Source organism: Opisthocomus hoazin, chromosome 19 (genome assembly GCF_030867145.1).
Source record: "Opisthocomus hoazin isolate bOpiHoa1 chromosome 19, bOpiHoa1.hap1, whole genome shotgun sequence".
Classification (NCBI taxonomy): domain Eukaryota; kingdom Metazoa; phylum Chordata; class Aves; order Opisthocomiformes; family Opisthocomidae; genus Opisthocomus; species Opisthocomus hoazin.
Genome location: NC_134432.1, coordinates 9,232,229 through 9,260,172, shown reverse-complemented (window position 1 = coordinate 9,260,172; position 27,944 = coordinate 9,232,229). Strand labels below are relative to the sequence as shown.

Below are 27,944 nucleotides of genomic sequence, written 5' to 3'. Positions count from 1 at the left end.
GAAAAAAATATCACCGGAGTTATACAGGGCGGTTGCATTTGTTCTGCTGCTGAAGATTTATCTTCATCAGCTCTTGTTGGGAAAGCTGACAGCAGGAGAGAACAAGACAAAGAGAAGAGCTGGAGTGGGCTCCATCTCCCCGGGGCTCGTCTGGGGAGGCGAAGGGCGAAAGCTCGGAGGACGGCTCTCCGTGGAGGCCGGGGTGCTGCCAGGCGATCTGAATCTCGGTCTACAGTGCTGGTCCCCCCCGGCTGTCAAACACCCCGATGTGCACACTTCTGGAGGAAGGCAAACCCAGAATCTTCCCTGCAGAAACCAGTTTACAGCCGTAACAGCGAGTTCGTAGCAGGATTTAACCAAAGAAAGAAAAGGAAAACCCTTTTGCGACACCAACCAGAAAGCATCAGGTGGGGCATGCACGCTGGAGGGCCCCAGGCCGCAGAGCCGCTCCCGGGCAGGACGGCTCATCTTCATTACGACCACGGAGTTAATGGAGGATCAGAAACTCCTGAAATCCACAATTCCGACAGCTGACTTGGGGCATCTACCTGGCTTTTCGCGCCTGCAGTTTCCAGGAGAGGAGCCACTGGCACCCGGCGGGATGGAGGGGGGACAGGGCTCGTGAGCGCGGCAGGGAAAAGCCACCGAGGAGAAGCAGCGCTTCAGCAGGACTGCCCTGCCAGGGGTGGGAGACCCCCAGCTGCTGGCTCCTAGACGGTGAAAAGGACAAAAACCTGATTTCTGAGGGACTGCGGGGTGGGAAATGATACCTCTGCATCTGCACACCCAACTTCACCCTGCACTCCACAAGGCTAAATAGGAAATAATGAAAGTATAATAATTTGAGCTATAAAGCGCGAGCAAAGAACTATCTGGGCCATTATATCTGGTCTATGGATGCAACATGAAAACAAAGCGTGTCATTTTTACAGCACATCTCCAGCAGAGAGGTAAACTTTTGCTGAAAACAAAAAAGAGCCTGTGGTCAGCTGCAGCAAAAAAACAACTGGAAAAATTAAACTGGAAACTACAGAGTATTTTTTTTAAAACCCTCTATAAACATCTTCAGAAGGATGGAATGGATTTTCAAAAGAGCTAACAATGACTGCAGACAACTGCCTATAAAGTTCAATGGGACTTTTGCATTTAAGCTCCTTTTTCTCTTCTTAAATATTGACTGTAATACATATTTTAAGAAAGAAGAGTGAGTGCATGTTCTATTTTCAGTTTTTAAGTTGTCACTAACCCATGGGAGTGATCCATTCACCCTCAAAATAAAAGCTGTGTTAACTTGTCAGGGCTGATACGTTTCTTTTCCCTCACATATTTAAAACCTGCACCCTTGCCTAGAAGTGCCTGTATCTGGCTGGAAATCCTCTCCAACCAAAATAATTCTCCTTGAAGAGAGAGAAATAATATCTCTTGTAGAGAGATGCCAAAAAGCAGGCAAAAATATCCATGTTTACCTAAGGAAAATGAAAGCAGTAAAACTGATGCCTACCCATAGGAAGGAAAGTTCCTCTGAAAATTAAATAAATATTTTAAAAATCATATCAGGCAAATGCAACCAGTGGGGAAAGGGGAGAAAGGAAGGATGGGCAGTGTGGGACTGGCACTCGAAGTGGATCTGACGGGGACATCGTGAGCACGGGAAGCAGAACACCCCCATCCAGCTTCTGAACTGGTGAAGAACAAATTTTAAAAATCCCTCTTTCTATGTTCTTCCTGGACTGGGTAAAACAACAAAGGAAAAAGCTGGCAGGCGACAGCAAAGGCTGCACAGCTTCATGCACAGCTTTCTCTACATCTTGGATACCTGAACTGCTCAGAGTTTCTTGCATGGCAGAAGAAAGCGCACTCTGTCACACAAAACGATTGCACCACAAGACAAATGGGAGATTTTCCACTATAACACTGTCAGTGGAAAAAAACCCACTGATTTCAATCGGCTTCGGACTGGGGCTTTATTTCAGAAAGTTTCTAATTCCTTGACCGACATGGGAAACTCCAGGATCAATCCAGCGTTGTAACCTGCAAGACCTAAAACGTTACTTTGAACGAGCGAGGCTCTGACGGCAGTTTTTGAGAGCAAAAAGGGCTGAGATGGTTCAGTGCACCACGAAAACAAAACCATGCAAAAAAAAAAAATCAAGAAGACAAAGAAGAGGCAAGCGGCGGGCTGATGCTTCGTCAAGAGATTTCTCCAGGTTGGTTTGCTTGGCTGCAGAGGCTCACTGACACTTTGCCTGAGGGGAACGCGTTTTTTAATAAGGAAATAACTTTCTAAACACGGAGCATTTCTAATTTCATAAGTGAACAAATGGTTCAGTTCCTACTGCAAACTTGCGAGGGAGGAATGTGGTCCTGCGCCTCAGCCCTCGTGAGCTCCCTGTCGCTTCTCACCATCTCCTTCCAGTGGGACTCTCTCGCTCTTTTTCTGTCCCGCTCCTGCACTGGGATTTGGCCAAACTTCCCCAACCAGGCTTCTCATCTGAAACTTGATCCTGCTGTCTTTGGGCCTCTGAATTTGTACAACCTATTGCACAGAACGATCAGACTCCTTGAATCTAGGTCAGAACACACTGACTGGGTTGATTTAGCTATAGATATACTCCTTTTTTTTTTTTTTAATTTTATTTTCCCTTCCCTCTCCCCCTTCTCACCCTCCTGCCATTTCTGGAATAAAAACTGGTCCTAAAAACAAGCCAGAACATTACCAAAAAACCTGACAGCTTGCTTAGGAGGCTGAGCAGAGGTTTGCTGGGATATGCAACTTGTTTTACTCTCGCTGCCGCTATGGTATGACGACTGCTCACAACTTTGAATTCACAAAGGGAAAAAAAAATGATTCTTTCAGGGGTTTTGCTAAATTCTCCCCTCTTCTTTTCACTGCCTCGCTGAAAGGATCCATGAAGCTGCCGCACCAGAGGCCACGAAAGGTCACAATCTCTGTGGGATGCTGTAAAGCAGAGACTGAGAGGGGTTGGTGGTGATCTATTGATGTGTCTGTAATAACAACAAGAATAAAACGGTAGCCATAAACCTTTCATCCTGGGGGGTCCCACTGAGCTTTTCAAATCGTGGGCCGGATCCGGAGAGGTACTGAGGGCCCTTCCCCAGCCATAAAAGCACCACGAATGCTGGTGGCCAAGCACCCGCTGCACGGAGCCGAGCGCCTTGCAGGATCCGGCCCCTCCGGGGCACAAGCATCACTTTGTCTGCGCGCAACAGCTTCCGTGGAGGTCCCCGCAGCGCCTCAGCAGCACAAAGCGGTTTAGACCGAGGCCGGCGTGTGAGCGGCGAAAACGACGCCGTACTGGGAATGCATGGAGAGTTAACTGACCTCAATTCCGAGCTTGGGATAAAGGAGGGAGGAGAAAGGAAGAGGAAATAATTCACTAACGGTATCCCATGCAGGTTAAATGTCCCATCCATCCTGATCAATGAGAACACTGCCGGTTTTTCACCAGCGACACAAAAGGGTCAGCAGGGTTCAGCTGCTGTGCCCCTCCTGCCTCCCCCCGGCCCCGGCGCGGGCGGGCGGGCGGCCGGGGCGGTGGGTGGCGAGGCAGAAGGGAGCACGCCGACGGGCTCACCTCTGCTCTGCCGGGCTGTAGGTCTGTCCACGCTGGCAGCTGCTGATGGTGATGGGGTCGAAGTTGTGGAAGGAACGCAGGGCCACCCCGGAGATGGCCACAAACTGGGAGCTGAAGCTAATGAGGACAGCCTGGGTGTGATAAAAAGGGTGACTGAGGTCATGGATGACGGGGATAATCAGGGGATTGTTCCTGCAGCTCAGGACGTGGACACCTGCCAGAGGAGAGACAAGATCAGAGGAAGGGTCAGACTTAACACAATCGCTTCCCGAAGCCGAGGGCACTTCAGAAGCATTTCACCCATAGGAACGGCCCTACAGAGCTGAAAAGTTATGGTAAGCTGCCTGGAGGGGCTTCCCAAACCGCCCCGGAGAGCTTAGCAGAGAAGCATATCCCTCCAGACAGCTGAAGAAAGGCTGCCATTCTCTCCGCAAGCGCGGCAGGCTCTCAGAGCAGTTTCTTTAGACCCCAGCTACGTTTCTATTGTGCTCTATTAAATCAGGAGCAACCATCACGGAGGAAGCGGAGTCGCACTATTGTAAAACCAGTCTGAGAGGACAGTTGGAGCCTTTATACTGTGCATCAAACGGTGCCGGCAGGCTGGGTGGCTTTGTGCACCATGGGCAGTGCATCAGTGGCTTGTTTGTAGCTGTGCATGTCATTAGCGCTCACCGTAAAAGTTTTTGCATGAGCTCTACACTACATGTGCCCAGTTTTCATTTTTCAGATGGTTTTCAGCATTAAGGTATCTTGCTTTTTGCTAAAAAAGGCAAAGATGGTCCTGGAGAGAGAAACAAGGGTGATGGACCCACTGAGGACTTCACAGGTGATCTCATTTGAGAAGAAAATAATCATGTCTTGGGAAATTAAAAGTGTTTTAAGAGGTCAAGGTGCACAAGAGCACCAGAGAGGTGACAAGGAGATGACTTAATCCCTTTTCTTCAGCAGAGAAGGCACTCAAGTGATAGCTGGGAAGAAATTCACACCCTCAAGTAGAGGCAATCTCAATTTAAACGGGCCAAATCCATCTCAGGGGTAACTCTAAGGACAGACAGATGTCGGCTGGCCTCAAAATTCATTAATTGAGATTCATGGCCTGACGGCTGCCTGCAAAGCCCTGCCTTTGCAGTTCCATGGCATTGCTCCGAGGATCAGCTTGGCTCCAGCTCCATTCGCTTCACTGGAGCTCCCCCAGCAATGGCTTTGGCCCAGGCCCTTTGGCTACCCTGATACACTTACGAATTTGAAAATGAAATAAATTCTATTTGCATGTTTAACTGGCTTAGGGATTTCTGTTGGGGATTTTTTTTCTTTTTTTTTTTTTTTTTTCTGGTTCAGGTTTCTTGACTCAAAAGAGAAGGAATAAAAATGTTTTGATTTTTCTCCTTAGAAAGTGATTTCCTGTGAATTAGGACAGACTTCTGACCTCTCTTTAAACATCTATCTCCCACCCCCTAAAAAAAAAAATCTTCCTGTAATAAAAAAAAAATAAAATAAAAAAGCAAACCTCTTTTTGTTTTGGTCTTTACCTGACCCTGAAATAACCTCCCTGTCTACTTGCCTCCCACAGGTCTTTTGATATCTGGTCCTTGTGGAACAGTGCACGTTTCTCACTTACAAACAGGTGCAGTTAATACTCAAAATCCCGGGTTCCCAAATTCCTTGGAAGTTTCTGCCTTCTCTGATGGAAAGCCAAGAAAGACCTTATGGTATGAGGCTGTTTATTCACTTGAGTTTCATTCCCCGCGCTCAGGTGGTGTCCACCACAAAACAGCCCCTTGGAGCTGCACTGCCGTTGTTGGTGCTTTCTGACCCTAACAGGCGAAACCAGGGCTGAACTAGTCAGGTTCATTTAACTAACCTGCCTTCGCCAGCAAAAAGCCACTCAAGATAGTACAGGTGCCCATGGCAGGGGAGTTAGAGCTGTCTCCAGGCTGGGCCCATTCAACCCTCAACAGCTCTTGCAAAGCACCCAGCAGCTGAACCCCAGCACCTACAACGGCTCTGAACTAACAGTGCTGAGGTGTTTGGCATCCCAAGCTCCCCATCTCCTACCAAGACTCAGAAGAAGCCTCTCATTATTCTCTGGGAGCCCACAGGGTAAAAACTTGCTCTGATCAAGGTAGGAAACTGCGCTTCTGGATAGACTGTGTTTTGCTCATGGGAGTGCCTTTAGCACACTGAGGACTGATCAAGCTTTAAATTATTGCTACTTCCTTTTGGACATACTTTTAGTTTGCCATTAACGTCTGCTTAAGGCTGGCTGACTGTCTGCAGTCAACCCAGCACCCAGTGCATGCCAACGTTTGCATCTCAGCTACAGCTTCTAGATTGCCACAGCGACAAATCAAACACACCAAACACAATATCCAGGAAAAGGACTTCATGCAGCACCCAGAACTCAGCCAAAACAGGGACTGGGAGCTCTGTCTGAGTGAGAACTGCTGGGCAGCCTACCTACACCTCTCCCCGGCTCCAGGCCAGCCTCTTCTGCACAGCTCACAGGGGCTTTTCCATGATGAAGGCAGCATTTCAGCTGTGAAGATCTCCAGGCAACAGTCTGAGCCATGCCAAACTCATGTTGCAACTTCATCGAGGATTTCAAAACCTAACCCTCAGTTTCCTCTTTGCTCCTCTTTCTTGTTCTTTTTCTCTCACAATCTGTGTTTCTGTCTCTATAAAACGTCAAATTAAGTATTTGTTGGCACACTTGCGTCTCCACCATTTATGTCTTGGAGGGAAAGCGCTATGTGCCACTGTTTTGTAAAAGGAGTAGGGTAAGACTAATCCAGGGGCTCTGGCAAATCGGGATCTATCGTGACTCAACTTGCACGACTGGCTACGAATTTCGGCTTGTTCTTGGACAAGAGACACCACACATTATTCCTGTTCCTCCACTCTCCACCAATTTATGTATTACCCTGGACAGTCATTAAACACCTGTCACTTGTGTCTGTCCCTGCTCCTCTCGTCACTAGTAGGAAGCCCATTTGAGTTTCAGCTTGTCAAAATTGCAAAGTTATGGTAAACCAGAAACCTGGGGGAGAAGGGGTTATGTTTCCTTGAAAACTGCTCTCAGGATGACATGGCCAGCTTTCTTCCCAGTGGAAAAAAGGACAGGGGACACCTGGAAAGGGATTATGCAAGTTCTACCCTGACACGGAATTGGGAGCTAGGGTGAGCTCCTTGGTCCTGGAGCTTAAATGCAGCCCGAATCAATTCACCGGATACAACTTTCCCAGGTTTAGGGACCTGTGCCCAGGGTGGAGATAAAAATGGTTTATGCTGGGACTCCCACACACCTAGCAGGTCCACAGCCTCTGTCAGGCACCTCTGCGTGAGGCTGTGCAAGCACCCGCAAGGGCCTGGTGTTACACCTTCATCAAACCTGATACTTCGCATGAAAAATCCTGGCCGTTCCATAGCTGTGGAAACCTCCCTGCAAGCAGCACAGAGCTCCACCCAACAACACCTTGCGAAGCAGCAGCGCTTGCTGCAGCGGCTGGCGCGGGTCCCTCTCTCCCTGCTCCCAGCAGCTCATCTGCATCACATCTACTGTCTCTCCGGGGGAAGGCTGTGTGTGAAGAATTGAAATAGCGCTTATTTTAATTGCTCAGGAGGAACTAATCACTTCTGAACACGTAGTGAACAGGTGTGGAGAAAGGACTGTATAAAACGATGCATCATTTTCAACAAACTCTAGCGAAATTCACATCTTGGAGCATTAAGCAAGCACCTTTTTTGTTTGATCCTGTAAAACCTGAGCAGGAGTATTGGTCAGTCTGCGAATGGGGGTACCAACAGATTAAGCAAGCAATAAGGAGGGAGTCAAATAAAATATGATCTTACCAAGATCATGGCTTTGCTCTTTTGTGTCAAACAGCTGCACACTGATGGTCTCCTGCTTCTGATCCAGGTAATAGGTCCCATCAGTGACCAAGTGAACTAGGACTGCTGCAGCTACCATAGGCTGGGAAAAATAAGCCTGGGGAAACAAAAGCCCCACAAAGGCTGAGGTGGAGAACTGTGGTTTAAAAAAAACCCCAAGAGTCAGTGCAGGACTTTTACAATAACAATTCCCATCCCAGGTCACACAGAAGTCTTCTCTTCCAATCTCTCCTACACAAACTAGATAAACGCGAGCCAAACAGCCCTGCAGCTGGAGGCTGTAACCTCTCAGAAATTCAATAGCCTTGTCACAGGAGGGGACTTCACCACTGACTCTCTAGACAGCACTCAGAGACTTTGTTTTGCTATTTTGCACTAAATGTACTTCAAAGCAAGGAGCTGTTTGGCCCTGGGAAGGCTGTCCCACAATACTTTGCCTGTTGGAGAAACTTTCTATAGGCAGGCAAAGAGCGGACTTCTGAATGCCATGTGCACTTCCTACCTTCAGCCAGAAAACGATCTGTGTCATGTGGGAGTACTGGAAGTTGGCCGTGCAGGGATGCCAGGCGTACTGAGAGACACCATCATTTAGGTCAATCACCTTCGTTCGACACACCTGCAGGACAAAAAAGAAACACCAAAACAGACGTAGATGACAGTAAGGAAGGATTATGACTGTTTAAAGTGGGAAAAAAAATACAGGTGCACCGCTAGAATAAAATAATACACTATAATGACATTTCTACGTACCATGACATTATTCAAAAGTTAATTTTCTGGGTCTTCCACCTCAGTAAGACAAATTGAAAGACAAAAAGGAGCTAAGGACTCACAGCAGCTGGATGGCAACCAACAGTTTCCTCTTAATTTGGTAGGAGGTCTTTGACAGCATTCAGAACAACATTGCTCCCACTCAAATGGACCGCCACTCTTCCCAATGGAGTCAAAGTGACGATCCCTTCTGAGCTTACCAACTCACAGCACAGTCTGCAGATGCTCCCCCCAGTACTCAAGCAATGTCCTATTTAAACCCGCATGTTACTGTAACCCCAGGGAAGCCGCAGATGGCCATGTCAACTTGGAAGCAAGTGTAGCCAGGAAAGTCCTGTCTCGACAATCCAATGTAAGCAAACTAGTTTCTTGCTTTGTTAACTAGGTTCTGCAAGTGGAACCACCTTCTTCCTACACCTACAGCACTTTCCATGGCAGGCAGCAGCGGGATTATAAGCGAACTGCTCTTTTCAGTAAAGAACAAGTAGATGAATCCCAAGTGCTGGCATGGATGAAAAGCTCAAAGAAGAAAACATCTGAATTTAAGTACCAGAGAGCCTTGCAGTACTCTCAGTATGTAAATGTGAAAATGAAGCTGCAAGAAATGGTAGGATTTACCCTGAAACCACAATGCTCAATGAAGCTGCTTCAAAAAAGGAACATGCATGAGCATAGCCTTCATTCCCCGAACAAGAATGAGGAAGGAAATGTCCGCCATGCAAAGGGCTACAGCTGCATTAGGAAGATGATTCCAGCGGAGGCTCTCAGAGCATCTGAAGGGTACCTGTTAAGATTCACAACACACTGGTGAACTCAGTGACTGCCATCACCAGAGCCATGGGGACAGGGAAGTCCTTGTGGTCACACAGCATGGTGGCAATGGAGCCACGAATGCCACCCAAGAGGCCCAGCCGTCTCCAGCGGTCGTGCCAGCCATGGGAGAGCCCAGGACTGACCGTGCAGACCACCTGCCCTGGGTGCCAGCTGCAGCCAGGTACTCACGGGGACAGCGTTAGGTTTCTTTCCAAGACCAGAGCCTGAACTGAGCAATCGGTGGTGATGTGCTGTCAGTAAAGGTGTTCCTATATGCAATTTCTGTGATTATTAAAACAAAAAGAAAACCCTGAAGTGAAACAAGAGAATTAACACAGATGTGTTTAACCATTGAAAATCCTATGCCCACTCACTAATTGTCCATGGAACTGCTCTCTTGGTCTCGGCAGGCAAAGCCCGGGCAATGCAAAGAGAGCCTGGGATGCCTGGGAACGAGAAAGCAGATTGGCTAAAAGTGAGGTAATCGCCTCTATAATCCGAGTCCCTCATGATCCAGCACAGAGGAATCCATGGGCAAAACATAAATCAGCTTTAATGGGCTGGAAGAAGATTTTTAGTTTATTTATTTTTTAAAACAACTGGGACCAAGCTTCATTGAGGCTAGCCAGTGGATAGTGTTACATTTTACAGCAGAGCAAGGCTTTACATAAACTATCTTTGGCATTTGAAATCCAGGCCAGCAATTCGACATGTACCATTTCGCAATTCTCCCTTCTTGTATTTTCAGCAGCCTGTCTCTTGTTGGGAGCATGGTTTTTATTTTAATACCTCTCCAGCTAGGGAATTTATCTTACCCACATCTGTAATTTATATGGTCAGAGAGCTCTTTGACATGAACAAAGATCTCATTACTTTTATATGATTTTGTTCTTATTCTTATATCTCCTCCTGCTCTATTGGTCCAAAAAGGTGGTTGAAAGAAACACGTTTGGTGCCTTTTAAGTGCCACTTATTGGATGAGTGAAAACCTGTATTAAGAAATCACCCAGACCTTCACCAAAAGTTTGAATCAAACCCAAAATAAACCTCTGCTGAGGTGGGTTGGAAATCTCTGATAACTTTTAAATGCCTTGTTTGATTTGTGTGCGTGTGTGAACTCTAGCCCTTTCTGCTTCTGCCTGAGCACATTAGCAAAGCTCTTGACATCGCACAAAGAGCCTGTGCTGGAGACACGCGCAGCTGAGGTGCGCAGACATGGTGGACTGGTCTGATTTGAACGGGTTAGATAAGCTTCCTCCTGCTGAGACTGCTCCATCGCTACTCAGACAAGTGTTTGAAAATCGTACTGGGGTAAAAAGTTCTTTTAGAAGAGAATAACTGAGAAGAGTGCAAAAAGTCTAACAGGCACGACATTGGCAGTGGCTACACGAGCCTCTTCCACACCAGCTGCTATCCAGTAAACTCAGCTAATGGCAAGAAAGTTCTTTAAGACTTTGTAATAACAAATTATCCTGACTGGATAAACAGTCCCTATCACCTACGGACTCCACCATGTCAACAGGCTTTAACGTACGTGGTAAATAACCCCCTTTTCAGCTCTACTCAGCTACTGAGAGTCACGCCACGTCTGCAAAGTCTGAGAACCATTTGCTGGGGGACTCTTTCACACCTCCGGCTTTAAGGCACCCCTAGAAGATGGCAGCAGTGTAAAGCCACTTATTATTGCAGTACCACCACTTTTGGGCTACAAGTTCAAATAGCCTGGAAGACAGAGCATCACCTCTTCTCATGGATACAAATACATAGGAATTCATGTTTATGAGAAATAAATTGTTTCCTAACACCCTCTGGTTTTCTAGAGTGATGCAAAACAGCAGCTAAAGCACCTGACAGCTGTGGAGGGAAGAACGGATGGATGTACTTTTCATTTCAGGGTGTTAACAAACACTAAAGCATTTGCTTGGAAGAAAGACGGCATCACGCAGAACACAAAACTTCACTCACTGGGGCTTATCCAGGTTCTCAGACCCACACAGCAACTGGGATCCACGGGAGCTTAGTATCTGCTCCAGAGTATTCGGGGACTATTTGTATCTGCTTACTGGAAGCCCATGTCATACCCCGCCCCCCCCCCAGGAAGCTGCTTTCAATTACAAGAGCTGATGTCTGTTCCTCTTGGAGGTTCTAATCCAGCTCGTCTCCCACCCACACATCTTGTACACAAACGTCGAGAGACGGAATGAACAAGGCCAGAGAGCACTGTGGGATCTTCCCACAAGAGGGAACGCCTGGAGGATTCCCTTTGACTGATTTATACAACCTCTTGTCAATCACAGGGACAACATGTTCTTCAAACCGCCTCTCCTGTTTTCCTTCTCTTACTCAAGGGGACCGAGGAATGTGTCAGCAGAAAGGGAAAAGTGATATTTCGGGAGCGTTTAGTTCATTGCCACATCTAAAACGCATTTACTATTGCACTCAACTCCATTTCCTCACAATGTTTTCCTTCAAGGTAATACGGGAAAATTTGCTGAAGAGCGTATTTTGGAAGGCACCCCTGTGAATGATTCCCAGCCATCCCACTAGTTCGGGCAACATTAAGTTGTGTTGATGGGCTCCTGTTGCAGACAAACTACAGGTTAAGCATCACTGATCCTGTGGACTGGGCACTGGATGAGGTCTCAAGCTGAAGCGCCCAGTGCATGGCCCCATGACAACCTTCTGGGCAGCACTTGGCTTCTCCAGGCCCCAGGCCCCCATCTGTAAGACAGGGATGATATTACCCCACATCTCACAGGTATCTTGAGGGTAAAGGCCATTAGCCACAATAAGGTGCTCAGATGTTACAAAGAGAAGGGACACACAAGCACACACCTCCCCACTGGCGTGGGTTAAACACAGACAGATGCGACCTCACTCTGTCCTTCCCATCGAGCAAGCACAGCCAGGCACCACAGGCGTGGCATACACTGGTGGTTCTCAGCTCTCACGTTGTAAGACAAAAATAATTCTGAATGCAGACAGGCAAAGCTGCTATTTAAACTAGGATGCTGCCCTACTCAGCTCTGGCATATGGCTGACGCCACGGTTGGAGTGCACGTGCCTGTCTGCATGCCCACGGGTGGCTGCAAGCAGAGCAAATCTCTGGCGCACGGATCTGTCTGCTCCCAAAATCCCATCTGTTGTCCCATGGCGGGGCTTCCGCCAGACCATGTCTTCAAGCTGGGTACGGTTGTGGAGGGCCACCGCAAGCTCTGGTCCGTCAGGCAGCAGGGTCCTGCTGCAGACGTGAGGCTGCAGCCTCTCCCTCCCTGCTTTCTACTGGGACTGTGCTGCTGCCATTGCTGCATCGAGCAGACAACGCTGTGTTGTTCGGGGGTGAAACGGGCTACACCCTGTCCCGCGTGGAAAACAGCAGCCACAGAACAAGCAGGAACAGGATCGATCGGTCAAACCCACAGTACCATTATCTGGGGAGCACACACCACCCGGAGTGAGGTTGTACATGCGCAAAGAAAAGCTCATGGACTGATACGAAACCCGTGGAGACACGAACAGGACATATTCTGGTGTTTGAAGACCCAGCTAAAGAACAGATTTCAACCGTACTACTGAAACCTAACTAATCTACAACTTCTAGCCGACTGCTCTGCAGAATGTTATTTACATTTAACTCAACACATGCCAGAGAATCCCAGCCATGACACAAGCAGCATTTTAACACCTCCCTTACAGATGAAAACTTTCTCCTTCCATTGCCAGACATGAAGGCTGGCAGTCACCCAGACCTTTAATTCTGAAATACGTTATTGTTCTTGCAGACCTAAGGTTAATGTTACCCAAGGATGAGGACCTATGGTGCAGTTGCTAAATATCAGAAAGACTCCTGCTTTTTTATTGCCCAGTATTAGAAGGCAGCTTGACTGCCACATGGACACCACCCAGCCTGCCGACTGCAGTGCAGACCTCCAATCTGTTCTGAAAGCTGTCGCACTGTTCTTCTCATTTACTCTGGGAATTGGGTTGCAGTTACAGAAAAATGAAATTGCCCACATTAGTGAGAACCGATCCATTAAAAAGGCCACCATTTGGGTTCCAACAAACACCACAAAAATCAGCCAATTTCTACAACCATTTCAAACCGCAGGAGCCCACAGAGCTCAGATGGCAACTGTACACACAGGCTTACTCACAGGACATCAGAAATTTTGCTCTGGGTTTTCTTCTAGGTTCTGGTCAGAAATACTTAGGACTAGTCTCTGTGTTGGTGTTCTGGATTTGTCCCCTCAGAAGATCTGAGTCAACAGTTGTCTGTCCAGCTATGAAAGTCAGCATTAGGTCATTTCAGCCTCTAAGACTTAAGGAAAGCATTCCAAGTTACTTTTTCCAAACCGGTACCTAATATTATTTTTTTATGTGCACTAACAATGAGTTTAAAATACCCTGTTGTAGGAAAGAAAATAAAAACCCCAAACTTAACTGAAGATTCAGCAGCACAGATTGTAAGCACAAGATGATGAAAGCTGTGTCCTCCCTCTTTCAGTAGTAGCCTTCTCACCTTCTAGTCTGCTGCTTCTTCCTCAGCAACAACCTTCCCTTACCTCTGGCGCTCATGAATTGCAGCTTCTACTGCAAACCTCTCCTTGTCCTCTGCGCCTGATAACACAATTTTACTAAGTTTCATGCTCTTTGTCTGCTTTTGCCTGTTTTCACTGGGGTGCTTAAAGGGCTGATGGCAAAAGATGAAAAACTGCAGCACGTCCTGCTCCAGGCCAAAGGCATGCAGGCAGGTGATCAACAGAGCAGCTTTATCAACTGGAAGCTGATAAAACTCCTGGGGTAACACACTGATGCTATATTACTCCCAGATTCAGCTGGCTCAGAAGTAAGAGGAAATCTCCTCTGTCAATTGTACCCGTGTAATAAAGAGCAGGATTCAGCTGCGGGATTGGGAAGCAGACTATGTCTCCTGCGGGATGCAATAAAGCCCCGTGGACAGTTGCTAGGTCCAGTCGCAGCAGAGCCACTTGCCCTCTGAATCTGGAGCAGCTGATGGTGTCTGCACCTTGCAGACTTAGTATTCAATTAGCATGTTACTACAGCTTTCCGAGCACAGAGCCCCCCGTTTTCAGCTGAAGGCCTGGCTGGATGTGTTAGTAATTGGGAAGTGACCTTTATGTGTACGAAAACACTGCAGCCAATATGACATGGCATCATTAGTTCGTTTGCAGTGTGACATGATGATAAATTCCTCTACAATAAAAAGGATAGTGTTCATTTCCAAAGGGAAATCTCCTTGCGTAGAGTTTTGGATGTAACACAGGGCTGGGATTCAGAAATGAGTGGGAGACGCAAGGGCTATTTTGTTTTGTCATATAAGTTGGTTTAGTTTCAGGAAAGCGAATAGGAGCTACAGGGATTTCCATTAGACGATGGCCCAGACTGCATGTGTATTCAATGTGTGTTATTAACTTTAGCTTTCTCAAAAAAATGTAGTTATTTCACTTCCAAAGAGTCTGTATGAACAATATATTTCAATTTCTAAATCATGCAGACCTGCATTCTTTGAGTTTTCCTTTGAATTTCTGTTATCTCCAGATTCAAAGCAAACTTCATTTAAAACCGGTGAGTTCAAATCAAAATCACATAAAACCATAAACTTCATAGGGTATACCTGAAAGAACTGTAAATCAGTTCTGACTGGCCCTATCCCAAACCCACATCGACTTTGACATCCAGCCAGGTGTAATCAAAATATCTAGGAAGCTAGCTGGACCTGTGGAAAAAACAAGATGGAGCTTTGATTTCACAACAAAACCTTAACCAGATGATTTTTGCACGGTTCAAAGGATCACCCCAAAGACATCAGCTAAGCCAGAGACAGAAACTACAGCAAACGAGTGAGAAAAAGAAGAAATAATTGTGCTAATGGGATTTAAGCCTCAACTCAGCTTTTACACAAGCCCACAAGTAAGCACCAGCATTTGGAGGTCATGAGTGCAAGTCGTACTTGCCCCTGCTTCTTTTGCCCTTCAGGAACACACACTGCACGGACACAAAAGCAAGCGACGGCTCCAAGTGCAGAGCAAGGCAGAGTACAGTCCCGTACGCAGCCCGTGAAAGCGTAACCCAGCACTTTGCCACGTGCCCCTGTTTATTCATATCGGAGCTCTGCTATTTCTTCAGCACAGCAGCAGGACTTAAAGACGCTGCTCTCAAACAACAGCATCTCGCAGCCCAGCATTGCGGGGATCTCACCTAGGAGGCATAATTCTTAGAATTAGCCCTGAATTGCATTCTGCTATTATGTTCAAACTCACAGATACATCTACCAGTAGAAGTAGAGCCAAACACACACCGCCAGACACACTGCATAAAGAAACAGCGCTCAGACAAGACCTTCTACCTTCAGTTGTGCAAACATCAGCCTCATTACAGCTAAAAGACACTTTCAATCCGCAGCCAAAGCTCCTGTCTACAGCTTCCACATTGCTGCTCACAAAAGTGTGAAGGCATTATAGACTGATAAGTGCTTTAACAGACTGTATATCCATCCACTGGAGAGCGAGGTTAAACAAATACGGTAGCCAGAACATTATTGTTGGCTGCACACTCGGGTTCCCGAACTGCCTGTCTCTAACTTCAACCGGCCAGGTCCACTGCAGCAAAGCTCACACAGAGCCGCGGGCCAAGGCTGGCCGTGGGGTGCTGCGGCAAAGGAAAACAACCCCGTCCCATAAGCTTCTACCCCTGACGAGCACAGCTAAAGCTTTTTTTTTCCCTTTGACTGGAGCGTTTCGTTTGGGAGCAGCTGGCATCAGAAAAATCAAACTGTCAAAGGCAGAATGTGCACCACACTTTAGCAGGCTCTTAAATATACTTTTATTCTTATATTAGTGGACCTGATTCTCTGGTTTCATTGTAGCTCTGCTGGTTCGGCTCTCCTGCAAGGAAAAGCAGGACTGGGCTCGGTAACATCCCCTCTTTCCTTCCCAAAGCTAGTCCTACAAATCTGCTTGGACGAAGACAACACACAGCTAGTTAGAGAAAGTCCAAAAGCAACAACAACAAATCCCTAAAGCACTTCAGCTGGATGAGGAGTTCTCCATCAGAATAACGCACTGGCTGAGGTAGACAGAGATGCTTAGAAGCACTTGGGCAACATTTCTGATAGGAAGAGAGAGAAATAGGAAAAAAAATTAAGCCACATCTTTGCCAGCTAACAAGGAGGAAAAAACCACAATGCTTTCGTTTCCAGCACGGTAGGAGTAGATCTAAATACCCCCCGTATGTAACCCCACCTCCCCTGCACCGCCCCGAGCGCACGCGGGGCACCGGAGCCGCTTCCACGCGACGTGAGACCAGGCAGGTGCTAGCACGAGCTCGGGAGATTGCTCGCTAAGCTTCGCCCGCGGCTGAAGCAAACAGCCGTGCAGTGGTTAATGTCAGCTCTGACCACATGATCACATTCAGGAAAGGTCAAAAGAGTGATTTTTCATTTAAAAACATCTGTGTGTTTAAAGAACAAAACTTTCTCATGTGCAGAAAACCAGGGGTTTCCAGCGCTTTTATTTCCCGAGTTAAAGTCATGCTTTTCAGCTTTGTTTAGGGTTATGGACCATGTAAACACACTGTGTAAACCACACGCAACCCTCATCACACAGCGTTTCCACATGCAAGGATAGCCGGGAGTGCAAATCTCTCTCTCCCGGGCTCCTTTTCCCTCTCCGAGCTGCTCAGCTTCCCGCAGCGCGCTCCCAGCGAGCCAGTCAGACACCCCCTTGCTGTCCTTCCCTATATGAAGACGTACACATGCCTGTAATCCTAAGGGTGTAAGTCTGCTCTGGGCTGTCAACAGGCCTTAATTGGAGACATCCAGGGCGATGATGCATTGGGAAGAGGCCCTCAGTCAACAGCGAGAGGGAAGGCTGCAGCAGGGCTCCCAGGGAAGGCGCGGGGGGGGGGGGCACGGAGGAGAGCGACCATGAGCCATCCCGAGGAGCTGACAACGGTTACACCTCGGCAGTCAAAGGCTGTCCATTTTCCATCCAACCAGTCAGCCCTACGTCAGCGTGAATTATTAAGATTAAATCCTGTGGCTTGTTTTTCTTAACACCTGAAGGCACGGCTTGTGGTATGCAAATCAGAAGGCTCCCCCTTGCTTCACCGGGCTTTTCCTCCTGAAACTGCGGAGTAACGAAACTGCCGCCGCGCAAAGAAATTCCTCTGCCTGAGCTGGACCATCCAGCGAGAGTCCACGGAGCAGCAGCCAGTGCTTCTTCCAGCCCGCACACATCTGCACCCAAGCGAAGGTTTGGTTGCAGGTGTCTGGGGAAGCCCATCGCTTCCCTCCAACCTCAGAACAGCCCAGGTTGATCTGATAAACCTCAAACTCAAAAAAATTAAACCAAAAGACCACTTGGGGCATTTCATCCTCGATGCCCCAGGCTAGTAAGGGAGATTACAGAAGCTCCCAGTTGCTGCCAAAAGAAGTTATTGGGGGGATTAAAGTACGAGCATCATCTGTGAGAGGAAGCTCACAGCTCCTTCAGCCTCATTGCCTCCCAGGAGCAGGCTCTTGGAGGATGGACTGGGAGCACAGGGGATGGAGGAACTCAGAGCCGCCGAGGCTTGGCCTTTCCCACCAGAAACAACCACCAGGGAACAGTTAAATTTCCATACATGAGGCTTTGCTTTTCCAGCAGGTAGAAGTCACAGTGGAAACATACGGCAGTGCACCAAGAACAGATCTGCTCTGCTAGAAGGGCGGGTTTTTCAATGATATTTGGATAGAGAAAGGTGGCAAGAGGTCAGCTCTATCCTGTGTGTCAGCTTCCTCGCTCCAAAAAGAGACTCATCTTCTCTCAGGGCAATGACACAAGGGTTAATTACCAACAAATGGGAAAACAAGCTCCACTGCTCAAAGTGCTAAGCATAAAGATTTTGGCCCAGTGACCAACATGGCTAAGCAGAAATTGATGTTCCCCTGAAATGAGGGCTTCTCCCAGTGAGCTGGTACCTGCAGAGACAGATAATGGCACTGATCGGGCAAATCACCATTTCCTGGCACGCATTACAGTCTGCCGCCGGACCCTGGGGCTACGGTGGAAACCCAGGCCCAGAGGAGGCTCCTGCTGATAGCAGGGGAGCGGGGCCCACTTACCATGCGGGTGAATCAAGTCGTCTTATCGGATTCACCACTGAAATGACCTCAGAGGAAATAGTGGTCCTCCAACTTTACAGGCAGCTTTTCCAAAAACGAGCACTGATTTGGGGTTCCTCAACAGTTACGGCTCCAACTAAGGCACCATGATCCAGGAGAGATTCAGAGCAGCTCAGGAGTTTATCTAAATGTCTCCAGTTTTGGTTTTTGCCTTTTTAAAGCAGATACTTCTTTGCAGGTGGGGACAGAGGGATTGACTCGAGACACCTTCAGGACAGTTCTGGGTAAGCACCATCCTCCAGAAACCATGCCTTTTAGAGACATCTCAAGATGAACACCCTAAAATTCACTGGCATTCAAAATACGAGGTCTCTTATGACAATGTGGGCTAAAATGCCTACAGTACTCCGAACAAGCAGTGCAGACAATCCTTCCTTTAAAAGAAAAAATAAATTCTCCGCTCCTGGCATGAGAAAGTTTACTTTCAGGCTTAAAGAAATGATTGTGTGGTTTTGGGGATGGCATTCCGTTCTGCTGAAGAATAGCACCCTGCCTGCCTGTATATCTGTGGCTTTGTAGCTACATTACAATCCCGGAGAGCTCTGTTTACATATTTTACATGTTTTCTTGTGCAGAACATGAAACCAAATTACATAGTAAAGGCCATTACGGCTTCGCTCTTGCACCCTTTTCCGTTCTCTCCTTCCAATCACTTGTTTTAATTCTATCCAAAATAATCGACTGGGTATTTTTAACTGCGTTTGAATGACCAGCAATGCTGCAGGCACATTTACTCGCTGTTGCAGAGGGAAATCATGCAAAAGCTGGTGAAGCTACATGCCAGGGAGTTAGGGAGAAGACAGCCGGGGCAGGGGTAGGATGAGAAATGCCGAGAACCCTTCATGCATGAACAAAGCCGACGTGTCGATGCATTTATGCAAAACCATTCTGCTCTGAATGGAGAGGGACCCAAGACAAACAACCCGGATGGGATGCAGGAGAGCTATCCCACGCTTACGGCTGGACATGCTCTGCATCTCAAGGCTTGTGAGCGGCAACAGCAGCCGGAGAGACTGGCAGGTCGAGGGGCAAGGGCCGAGGAGGGGGGTCTCCCTTCCCAAGAGTGCGTGCTAACGAGCACCGCCGCTGCTGTGGGGTCCAGCTTCACAGCTTGCTGATGCCGGGAGGGTCCAAGCTGTTTTCTGTTACCTTGTGTAATCCAGGTGGGTGGCTGGGTGTACAGCAGGTATGATCATAAAATGGTAAGTTACTTCCTAAAGAAGCACATAATCCTTGTTGTTATCCAAGATGCTATTCCTTTCTTGCCTTTCTTCTCACCTCTAGCAACAACAAATGGCATGGAATTCTGCTCTCATTTCGTTAGTGGTAAACGTCTCCTGGAACTCCTAGGAAGATGGGACCAATTTCCGGCACCTGAGGATTTTTGGTTTGACCTTCATCTCTGAAAAGGTCAGACTGAACCTCTCTGAGAGTACTGATGGCTGCTTTGCTCTCTGCATCATCCTTTGTTTCTTTTATCTATTTTCTGTACAGTACACAAAGGGAACACAGTGTACCAGCCCCTGGTACTCACTGTTCTGTTTCCCTTAGATGACTTGCATATGTGTTCTTGAAAAATTATTCTAAAAACTAAGGGGGGAGGGGAATGGAAAGAAAAAAAACATCCCTTGAGTGTTTGGCAAAATTGCATGGAATCTCCTGACATCCCATTGTGTTTTCTCTGTCCTCTTACACAAATCAGCCAGAGGCTACGACACCAGCCATGGGGTCTGCTGCTTTACTACTGCCAGGAGCAGAGGAGCGCTGAGAGACGTGGGGATGGTGGGGTGAGCAGCAGGGAATCACCATCCAGCCCAGCAGGGAGCAGCCAGCCAGGTGATGGGCAGCATCCCCTTTTCTCCAGACAGCTCTGGATCAACGTTAAGGGTAATGCTCTTTCTCAGTCATCTCTCTGTAACTGAGCCTTTTTCAAGCCAGCCTACCTAGAAATTCCATTTCCCATTTTATTTTGCTTCAGAGACCTCCCTGGAACACTGAGATCATTCCTGAGCAGGAGCCATGGCACTGATGTTAGCACACACCTTTGTCCTCACCTTGGTGTGGACCCTTCACACGGACCAACTCCTCCAACGAGGCAAAGGAGAAACGCAAATGTGCAAATAAGGACCAGCGGAGTTCTTTTGGCAAATTCCAGCTTTCCCAGCAAGACAGGTGAGAAACAAAGTGCCCAGCCATTAAAGCAAGGAGTTGGTGTGATGGTTTTCCAGTTCTTTTGTACTGGGAATTGACAGCCAAACTGTACTAGGATAAAGTCTGCTTAATTCACAAAGAGGAGGATGTGAGGTGGCTGACAGGGTAAAATGCAGATTTAATGACCCCAAAGCCCTTCCAGATCTCTGGTCCCAGACAGCGACTCTCAGCAGGCCCTGAACAGTTTTCTTTTTATCCAAGATATAAACATTTCCCTTTCAAGATGTCCTGAACTTCCCAGTCCTGGGGATGTCTAGGCTCAATAATGCCCAGTGCCTGCAACATCTCTGAAGGATATTGAGGTTTAATCCTCAAATAGTAGATTTACCTTTCTGTGCTCTGGTTTCCACCTCTGTAAAACGGAACAGAAAGCAAGCAGTATGGCTGTGATAAGGCTTAATTAAACCCTATACATTGAAAAAATATGAAAAATACTATCACTTAAGCCAAGGAAGGAGCATTCCAGCCTGCATTTGCCTGACGGTCAGGGCCAGGCTTGTGATGAAACTCCAGCCTTCAGGCAAAAGACCAAATTGGCTGGTCTGTAGTATCCGGGAGAAGGCTGAAACAAAGACGAAGTTTTGGACCCCCTCGAACTAACTTTAAACTTGGAGACTCTGTAACCTAAGCTGAAGCCTTCTGGTGGATCAGCCAGTACTGGAAATGAGCTCAGATGCGTACAGCAAACCTACATTCCTCTTGCGACAGCCTGTGCACAGTGTCCAGTTCATCTTTTTCCAGAATTGGTCTCTGATCACTCATGGTTCCTTCATTAATGGCTTTTCTTAGTGGGATTCTGCCCTCATCCTCCAGAGATCAGCGGTTCAAAGCCTGTCTCAGCTATAAATAACAAAGACATTTGCAAAGCAAATCATCTTATTAAAAATGTGGATTTTTTCTATCTCTCCAACCACAACAAAACTCTTACCGTTGAAGAGCAACAGGACTTGGCTATGAATTGGGAAGTTCAAAAAGGGCCACTTGCAGAGCCGACAGACAGACGCCCTCCCTCTTCTCAGCAAGATCACCCCAAAGGAAAGGAATGGCTTCTCCATTAACAGTCGCAGGTTTCCTCTCTTCCCACTCCTGTTCAAGATTACTCTATTTGTTGGCTTTACTGGATCTTTGGGGAATTATCTTCAGCGTTGTATTTATTAGACAGAATAAAACTGTGTGGCAGAGAACTTCATCATCTTTCTCTCCAATTTTTTAGCGTATTTTCTTACCACTCTTGGAGTCCTTGCTCTACCGTTATTTATTCTAGTATTTAGACTATTTTTGTGCTCCTCTCTTCTCCTTCTGTGGGCAGTTTCAGACATACTGCAATTCTAGACATCTTTCTGCTGCTGGTAGAAGAATAGGCTTGTTGCAGTGAGTCTGGATGAGTGCAATTGTGGGAACTGTAATAGGGGCAGGAGGGGGCCTCTGTTTGTGGGAAAGATGTAATAAGAACCCTCTTCCACAACTTCTTACTCCATAGCAGCCCCTGTGGGGTACCCAGAGGAGAACAGGGTGTGTTTGTCTGTCCGGGAACAAAAACAAATCCCAGTATCTGTCTGTGCCCAGCAGCCTTGGGAAAGAGTCTCCTTTCGGATAACTGTGCCTGAGCTGTGTGGCTTTTTCAGTACAGGGGAAAACCAAGCTCAAACAATGGTATAGGGAGAAAAAAAAAATATTTTTATCTATATATATATGGTTACTTGATTTAAACAACTGCTGCACAACTGGGAGGAAATGCAATGAAAGACAGAGTTACTGGGCGACTGGCCCTCTAAATCACCAATGTACACTCCAGCTTCCAAGTCTTCAGCACACACTGCTGTTGCAGGAGTAACAAGGTCAGCAATAAGCCATCTAAAGATCCATCAAGCCCTTCTTATCATTCTCTGTTATACAGGCCCAAAGGGAAACTGCCGACAAATCAGTTCTCCAACAGCAGGAGTGCCACCAGCAAGAGGAGAGGAGAAAACGCATCTCCAGCCTCCTGCGGTTGGTCTGCACCCACCTGCCTCTGCTCCTCTTGCCCAAGCCATGGAGCAGGCCTGTCAGGGGCTTCCTCCGAAGGCAGAAATAGAAGACTACAGAAAAGACACTTTAGCAAAATGCCCAGATCCTTCCTGCTCAGTACAACCTACTCTAGCAAGAGAGACTAACATATCAGCACTCACCCTGTGGAAACGGTGGCAAACCAAAACTGGTGTGCAACGGGAGCACAGCGATTGAGTCAACCAAGGCCACTGCAAAACCCTGGTTTCTTGAACCCTACAGGACAGCTGACCTTCTACAGTGACCTGATCCACACTCCATGCTCCCACTTCACACTCCTCGCTGACGCAGCTTCAGCAGTGACGATACAAACAGGATTGTCTGGATAGGCAACGAGTTGGCTTTTTAAACTCCTGCCTTTTCAAGCCCAGGTATGCTTAACCTGGTGTCAGGAGGCCATGTCCTATCCCTTCCTTATGGTAACGAGGAGGTTGACCCTAGCTGGGTACAAACCAGTCAGGGAAATAAGTCCCTGGGGACTTCCAGTACAGAAAAAATTGCAGCTATTCACAAAACAGATGAGCCAAAGCACGCTTTGTCTGTTTATGCCTACTGGATCCATCCTTCAGCTAGTATAAATCTGCCCAGTGCTACTGCCTCTTTGTAGTCTTTGCCAGCACACACCAGCTGATGACTTAATGCTAGCATCAATAATCCTTAGCACAAGAAAGGCCCCGAGAAATAAACAGTGCTGTAGAAAACCCCACACAACCAGTACATCAACACCGATAATATTTCACACACAGCGGATGGCAAGGAGAGGCTGTTTACAAACTCACAGCAAGAGCGTGAGGGAAAAGAGCAGCCCAAGAGAGCGCACAGCCCGTATTGCTGAATTCCTCCGACAGCAGGTACCGAGCAGCAGCTGCTTCCAGCTCTGCGGAGGACGCCAGATTAGAAATCAAACTGTAAAAATACCCTGTATCGGTACTCGCATTTCTCTGCTGGTGCAATGTTGCTGACTGGTCCTCTTTGGCTCTAAATATGATGCTGTCAGTACTGCGAATATTTCTTAATCAGCACTGAAGAGCGGCTGCCAGGAAAGTAGAAGTGGCTGTCTATCAGCCTTGCTTCTGCAGAAAGAGTGATTGTTTGGGGGGGGGGGGGCTGTTTGACCTTTCCGTTTGTCAAATGTGTATCTCTTCGCCCAGACTGTGTCATTCTTTGTAAGCATTTTGTTGTTCAAAACAAACCTTATACTGTGAACTTTTTTTTTCTTGCTTAGTATGTTGCCATTCAGCAGCCTCGCACGAACAAGTACGGAACCAGCATGTAAGATTCACCTCGAAATCCTAAGCCAGTGCAGGCACCCCACTGCTAAGGAACAACCGACTGCAGAAATGGGCAATGTGTTGGGTGAGCTGAGCGAACGGGCGCGGGGTGGCCAGTCCGCAGAAGCAACCCTACCATAACAAGCAAGAGTGCTCCGGCTGGTGCTCATAAACAACCCTCCAACAGTAAACAAGTGCACGCAGGTAGATCTTGCTGAGAGATACCACAATAACAAACCAACCTGCGACGCCCGCTCCTCGGAAACAGCCTAGGTAAAACTACAACAGTCATGCAGAGAAATGGGTGTTGAGATATCTAAGGATGAGAAGCAGCTCAAATCATGAAGGACATGCCTAAAATGCTTTAAAGCACCTTGAGACCGCTGGGGCAACTACGAGGAACGGGGATGGCTAACAAACAGGCAGCTTATGCATTCTGTACATTGCTGTGCGCTCCACTCAAACATATCTTTCATGGCATTCTTGACGAGAAGCCAACACAAATGCCACTCTGATTAATCAGGAAACTACCCAGCAACAACACGAAAAGTTTGCACAACACCAGCAAGCACACAACCTACTCTGCAAGGTATCTGGGTGAGGAAAGGTGCTCCTTTCATCAGTACAAAAACCCCCTAAGGCTCAATGCTTGCGCAGATAATGAAGCCAAACATGTTTACACACCAGTGATCATTACATGCAGTGATTACAGGAGATCTTAGGTTAATTTTCATCTCCGCTAGCTAACAGACTGATGACCTGCTGCCCCATCTAAACTCTCCGGAGTGACAAGTCAGGTGCTTTCACAAGCCAACGAAGCTGTCTTGTTGTGGGGAATATAAAGACCTTCTCAGCATATATGATTAAAAAGGTCAATGAACCCCATGCACTCAAACTGCTGTAACAGGACCAGCTGAGCTAAAGCAAAAATTCCTTTTGCTGGAAGTAAATAGCACACTGTTATCTCCCCGGGGGCCAGGCAGGCATGTTCCCATTCACTCTGCCAGTGTGTGATATACTAGTGCTCTGCCTATAAATACAACAGCTTTTTTTTCCTCTTTTTTTTTTAACAAGGCTGTGACAACTTCATCTCATCTGGGTACAACAAACATGCTCGAATTGTGGCTACACAGCAGGGCTTTCTGCTGCGTGCGTGGTGGTGTTTCCTCCACCACAGGACCATATGTTACCCACCGCACGGCGTGGCTACAGTTCTACCAGTGCATCAGGAGAAAATCAGGGCAGCTCCCCGCTGGGACTGCATGGGGACAGAGTGCTTGGGGTCATGCACATAGAGCAGCACCTGAACTGGGGACTGTGGGCTTCGGACTGTGCTACAGCACAGGGAGCTTGAATGAGAAAGAAGTTAAGAAGGTGCTGGTAGGGGTCCAGAGGAAAGCTCCTTTGACGGTACAAAATAATAAATAAGACCATGACAAAAAGGCAATACTGGGCTTGGGATTCTGTCTTGGTACTATGCTAGCTAACCACGCTTTGTGGATTTAAAACTGACCTGGTCATTAATTTGTTACAGACTTGTGCAATGTGAACAAGGCCAAGTCTCTTGGATAAAGATGTTTTCTCTTGCAAGCCAACTGGAAATGCTCAGCGTTTACTATTCATGGAGAAATCTGCTTGTCACATCTGTGACACGGCATTCCCCTCGGCACTGCCCACTCAAGACACCTCCCAAACAACTAGATAGTAAGAACAACTTTGCCGCATCAAACCAAAAGTCCACATAATCCACGGCTCCATCTCTAGCAAGGGACAACAGTGGATGCTGAAGGAGGAATATACGAAGCAGCTCTTCTATATGATGATCCTTTCCCTGCTGTATTATCTAAAACCCCAACAAGCAGCAATGTGGGCTCTCCTGAGTCAGTGGCTTGCATCTGGACTGTTGCTTCTGCATCGTGTACAGCTCTCTTTTCCAGGCGTTTATCTAATGTCTTTTTGAACTCATTGGGATCTAATTCTCTCAGGGAGACAAAAAGTAAAGTTATGGTAACTGGAGCTATTTATGTTACAAAGGAGACATGTAAGCAGAGGGTTAAAGCTAACGAATGGCTTTGGGAATGGACGGGACCTTTCTCAGAATAGAACAATAACGTGCTTTTATGAAACCAGGAGACAGAAAACACAAAACTATTAAAAAAAGAAAGAACACTCTTTTGAACTATTCGGCATCAGCCTTCAGAACTCACCACCACAAGACAGGACCCTGTGCTAGCTGCAGAGAGCCTGTCTAGTCTTTTAGGTGACAATAGTTAGTTCAGGCGGCTCCTACGCAGCTTACTGAACCGAGCAGGCCACAACCTCAGCCAGTTTTTAGTTGGATGATTGGAACTGAACTTCAATTCATCTCTACTAACCAGGCTCGGAAAGAGGGAAACTGCTGTCAGGAGCCTTCCCTGGTGAAGCAGTGAGTTAACAGGCAGGGGTAACATCACACAGCGAATGCCGACCATCTAGCTACGCTCATGAAAGTTGCTCCTTGCTGGCCTTTGCTTTCCAGGAGAGGAGTATGCTTTCCTTACCTGGGTTGCTGCTGGCTGACCGATGACCACCCATCCTGGACACTGCTGGTCACTGTGATGCGAGACGGAGACGTTGGAAGCCCACTGATCGAGGAAGCCTTTGGGAGTGTAAACGCCACAGTCTTTGATGCTGGTCATTTGCTCAAATTCCTCACACACTCCATCACCATCGTGGAAATAGCACCTGCTGGGTTCATCTGCCAGGAGAAAGCAGAGAAAAGAAATCACAAAGGACTGGCTACACATGTCTGCAATCTAGTTGCTAGGACTTGGTACCATCAGTGGTCATGTATCTGCTGGACCAGGTCACTGCGAAGTGAAAGCATTGGTCACTTCTAGGCAACAGCAACCTGATTTTAAGAAGGCCAAGCAACAAGAGTCAACTTTGCTATTGGGCATCTCCCCCAAGATATTTCCTAATATAAGTGATTTTCTGCTTATTTTCATCTATCTCCATTTAAAAGGATGGAAACAGAAGAAAGCAGACGTAGAAAATACATAGAGAGACAATGCGGGTGTTGGCATAATTCCACCAACTTGGATAGAAAAATGCCAACAGAGGGTCTGGTCTGCAGTGTCTCCCTTTTTGTTTTGAAAAGATATCTGCAAAACAAGAACAACAGCAACTGTGAATTTAGGGATGGTGAAAACTGCCAAGTTCACAGCGTAGTGACCACGGGGCCAAACAGATCTGTTTATCCACAGAGCAGATACAGTACACAGAGTGTGAGGGTAAGCTTGCCACATACACACAGAGCTTCAACCAACATGACTCAGATTTGACCTGAAAGGATCAAAAGCAGCAGGAGACTTTATTATCCTTGTCCATTTATTCTGTGGCTTCTCTAATGAGACTGCCAACAAAGATGCCAAATTTTTGAGGTTGTTTCTGTAACACTGGCCCATTAAAAACTGAACTGAGATCCATCTACTCTTTTCAAACAGACTGCATAGCAATAATGACTTTCAGTCATTAGAGTACTCTGTGAAATGGAAACCTTTGACCTGTTGGTATCCTATTTTGTATTGTATTATCATTGCCATTCCCCAGAGGTATCCAGTTCTGACAGCCTGTTGTATTTTTGTCTGGCAAATAAGCCTGCTGAAAAAACGGTAGGAAATTAGCCAGAGCTGCTAGCTGGACTTGATGGAGACGATCCCTAAGGAGAGTCCCGTCGGTAGCATTGGACTACCTCGAGCTAGGTGTCAGAAAATCCAACGGCTGCTCAAATTTGAGCTACTTCCAAACTACTAAATCCCCTGTTTATTTTTCCTCCTAGTTTACACAGTGAAATACCATCATGAGCCAGAAAAAAAATCAGTTTATTGCAATTCAATTATTTAATGACTTTCACTCCTTTTCCCCTCCCTTCCTCCCAATCCCCCGTGCAAAATTCCAGGTCCTTAAGAGAGTGTGAGTTTTGAAAGAATGGAAAAGGCTATCAGGGAAGAACGTCATGACGGTTTCATTTCACCATGAACTCTGTGGCCAACTTGTGTATGTGGACAAGTGGGGGGAACTGTGTATTTGCTGGGCCAGTACTCCAAGTTGGCAAAAAGAAGCCAGCATGGATCTGAAGTCATTCAGCTGTATGAGTGCAGCCCCACATCTGTGCGAATATTC

At 47.2% G+C, this 27,944-nt stretch overlaps 1 protein-coding gene across 1 annotated transcript in view; it reads right to left on the bottom strand.

Annotated features, from left to right (window-relative positions):
- PAPPA (pappalysin 1) overlaps window positions 1–27,944 on the bottom strand; it is a 183,148-nt gene that overhangs the window by 50,709 nt on the left and 104,495 nt on the right. Inside the window, exons 10-13 of the mRNA XM_075439777.1 lie at window positions 26,321–26,517; window positions 7,987–8,100; window positions 7,446–7,581; window positions 3,597–3,810 (exon numbers count right to left, since the gene is read on the bottom strand). Of these exons, the coding sequence (XP_075295892.1) occupies window positions 3,597–3,810; window positions 7,446–7,581; window positions 7,987–8,100; window positions 26,321–26,517 (661 nt within the window). The remainder of the gene's footprint in view (window positions 1–3,596; window positions 3,811–7,445; window positions 7,582–7,986; window positions 8,101–26,320; window positions 26,518–27,944) is intronic.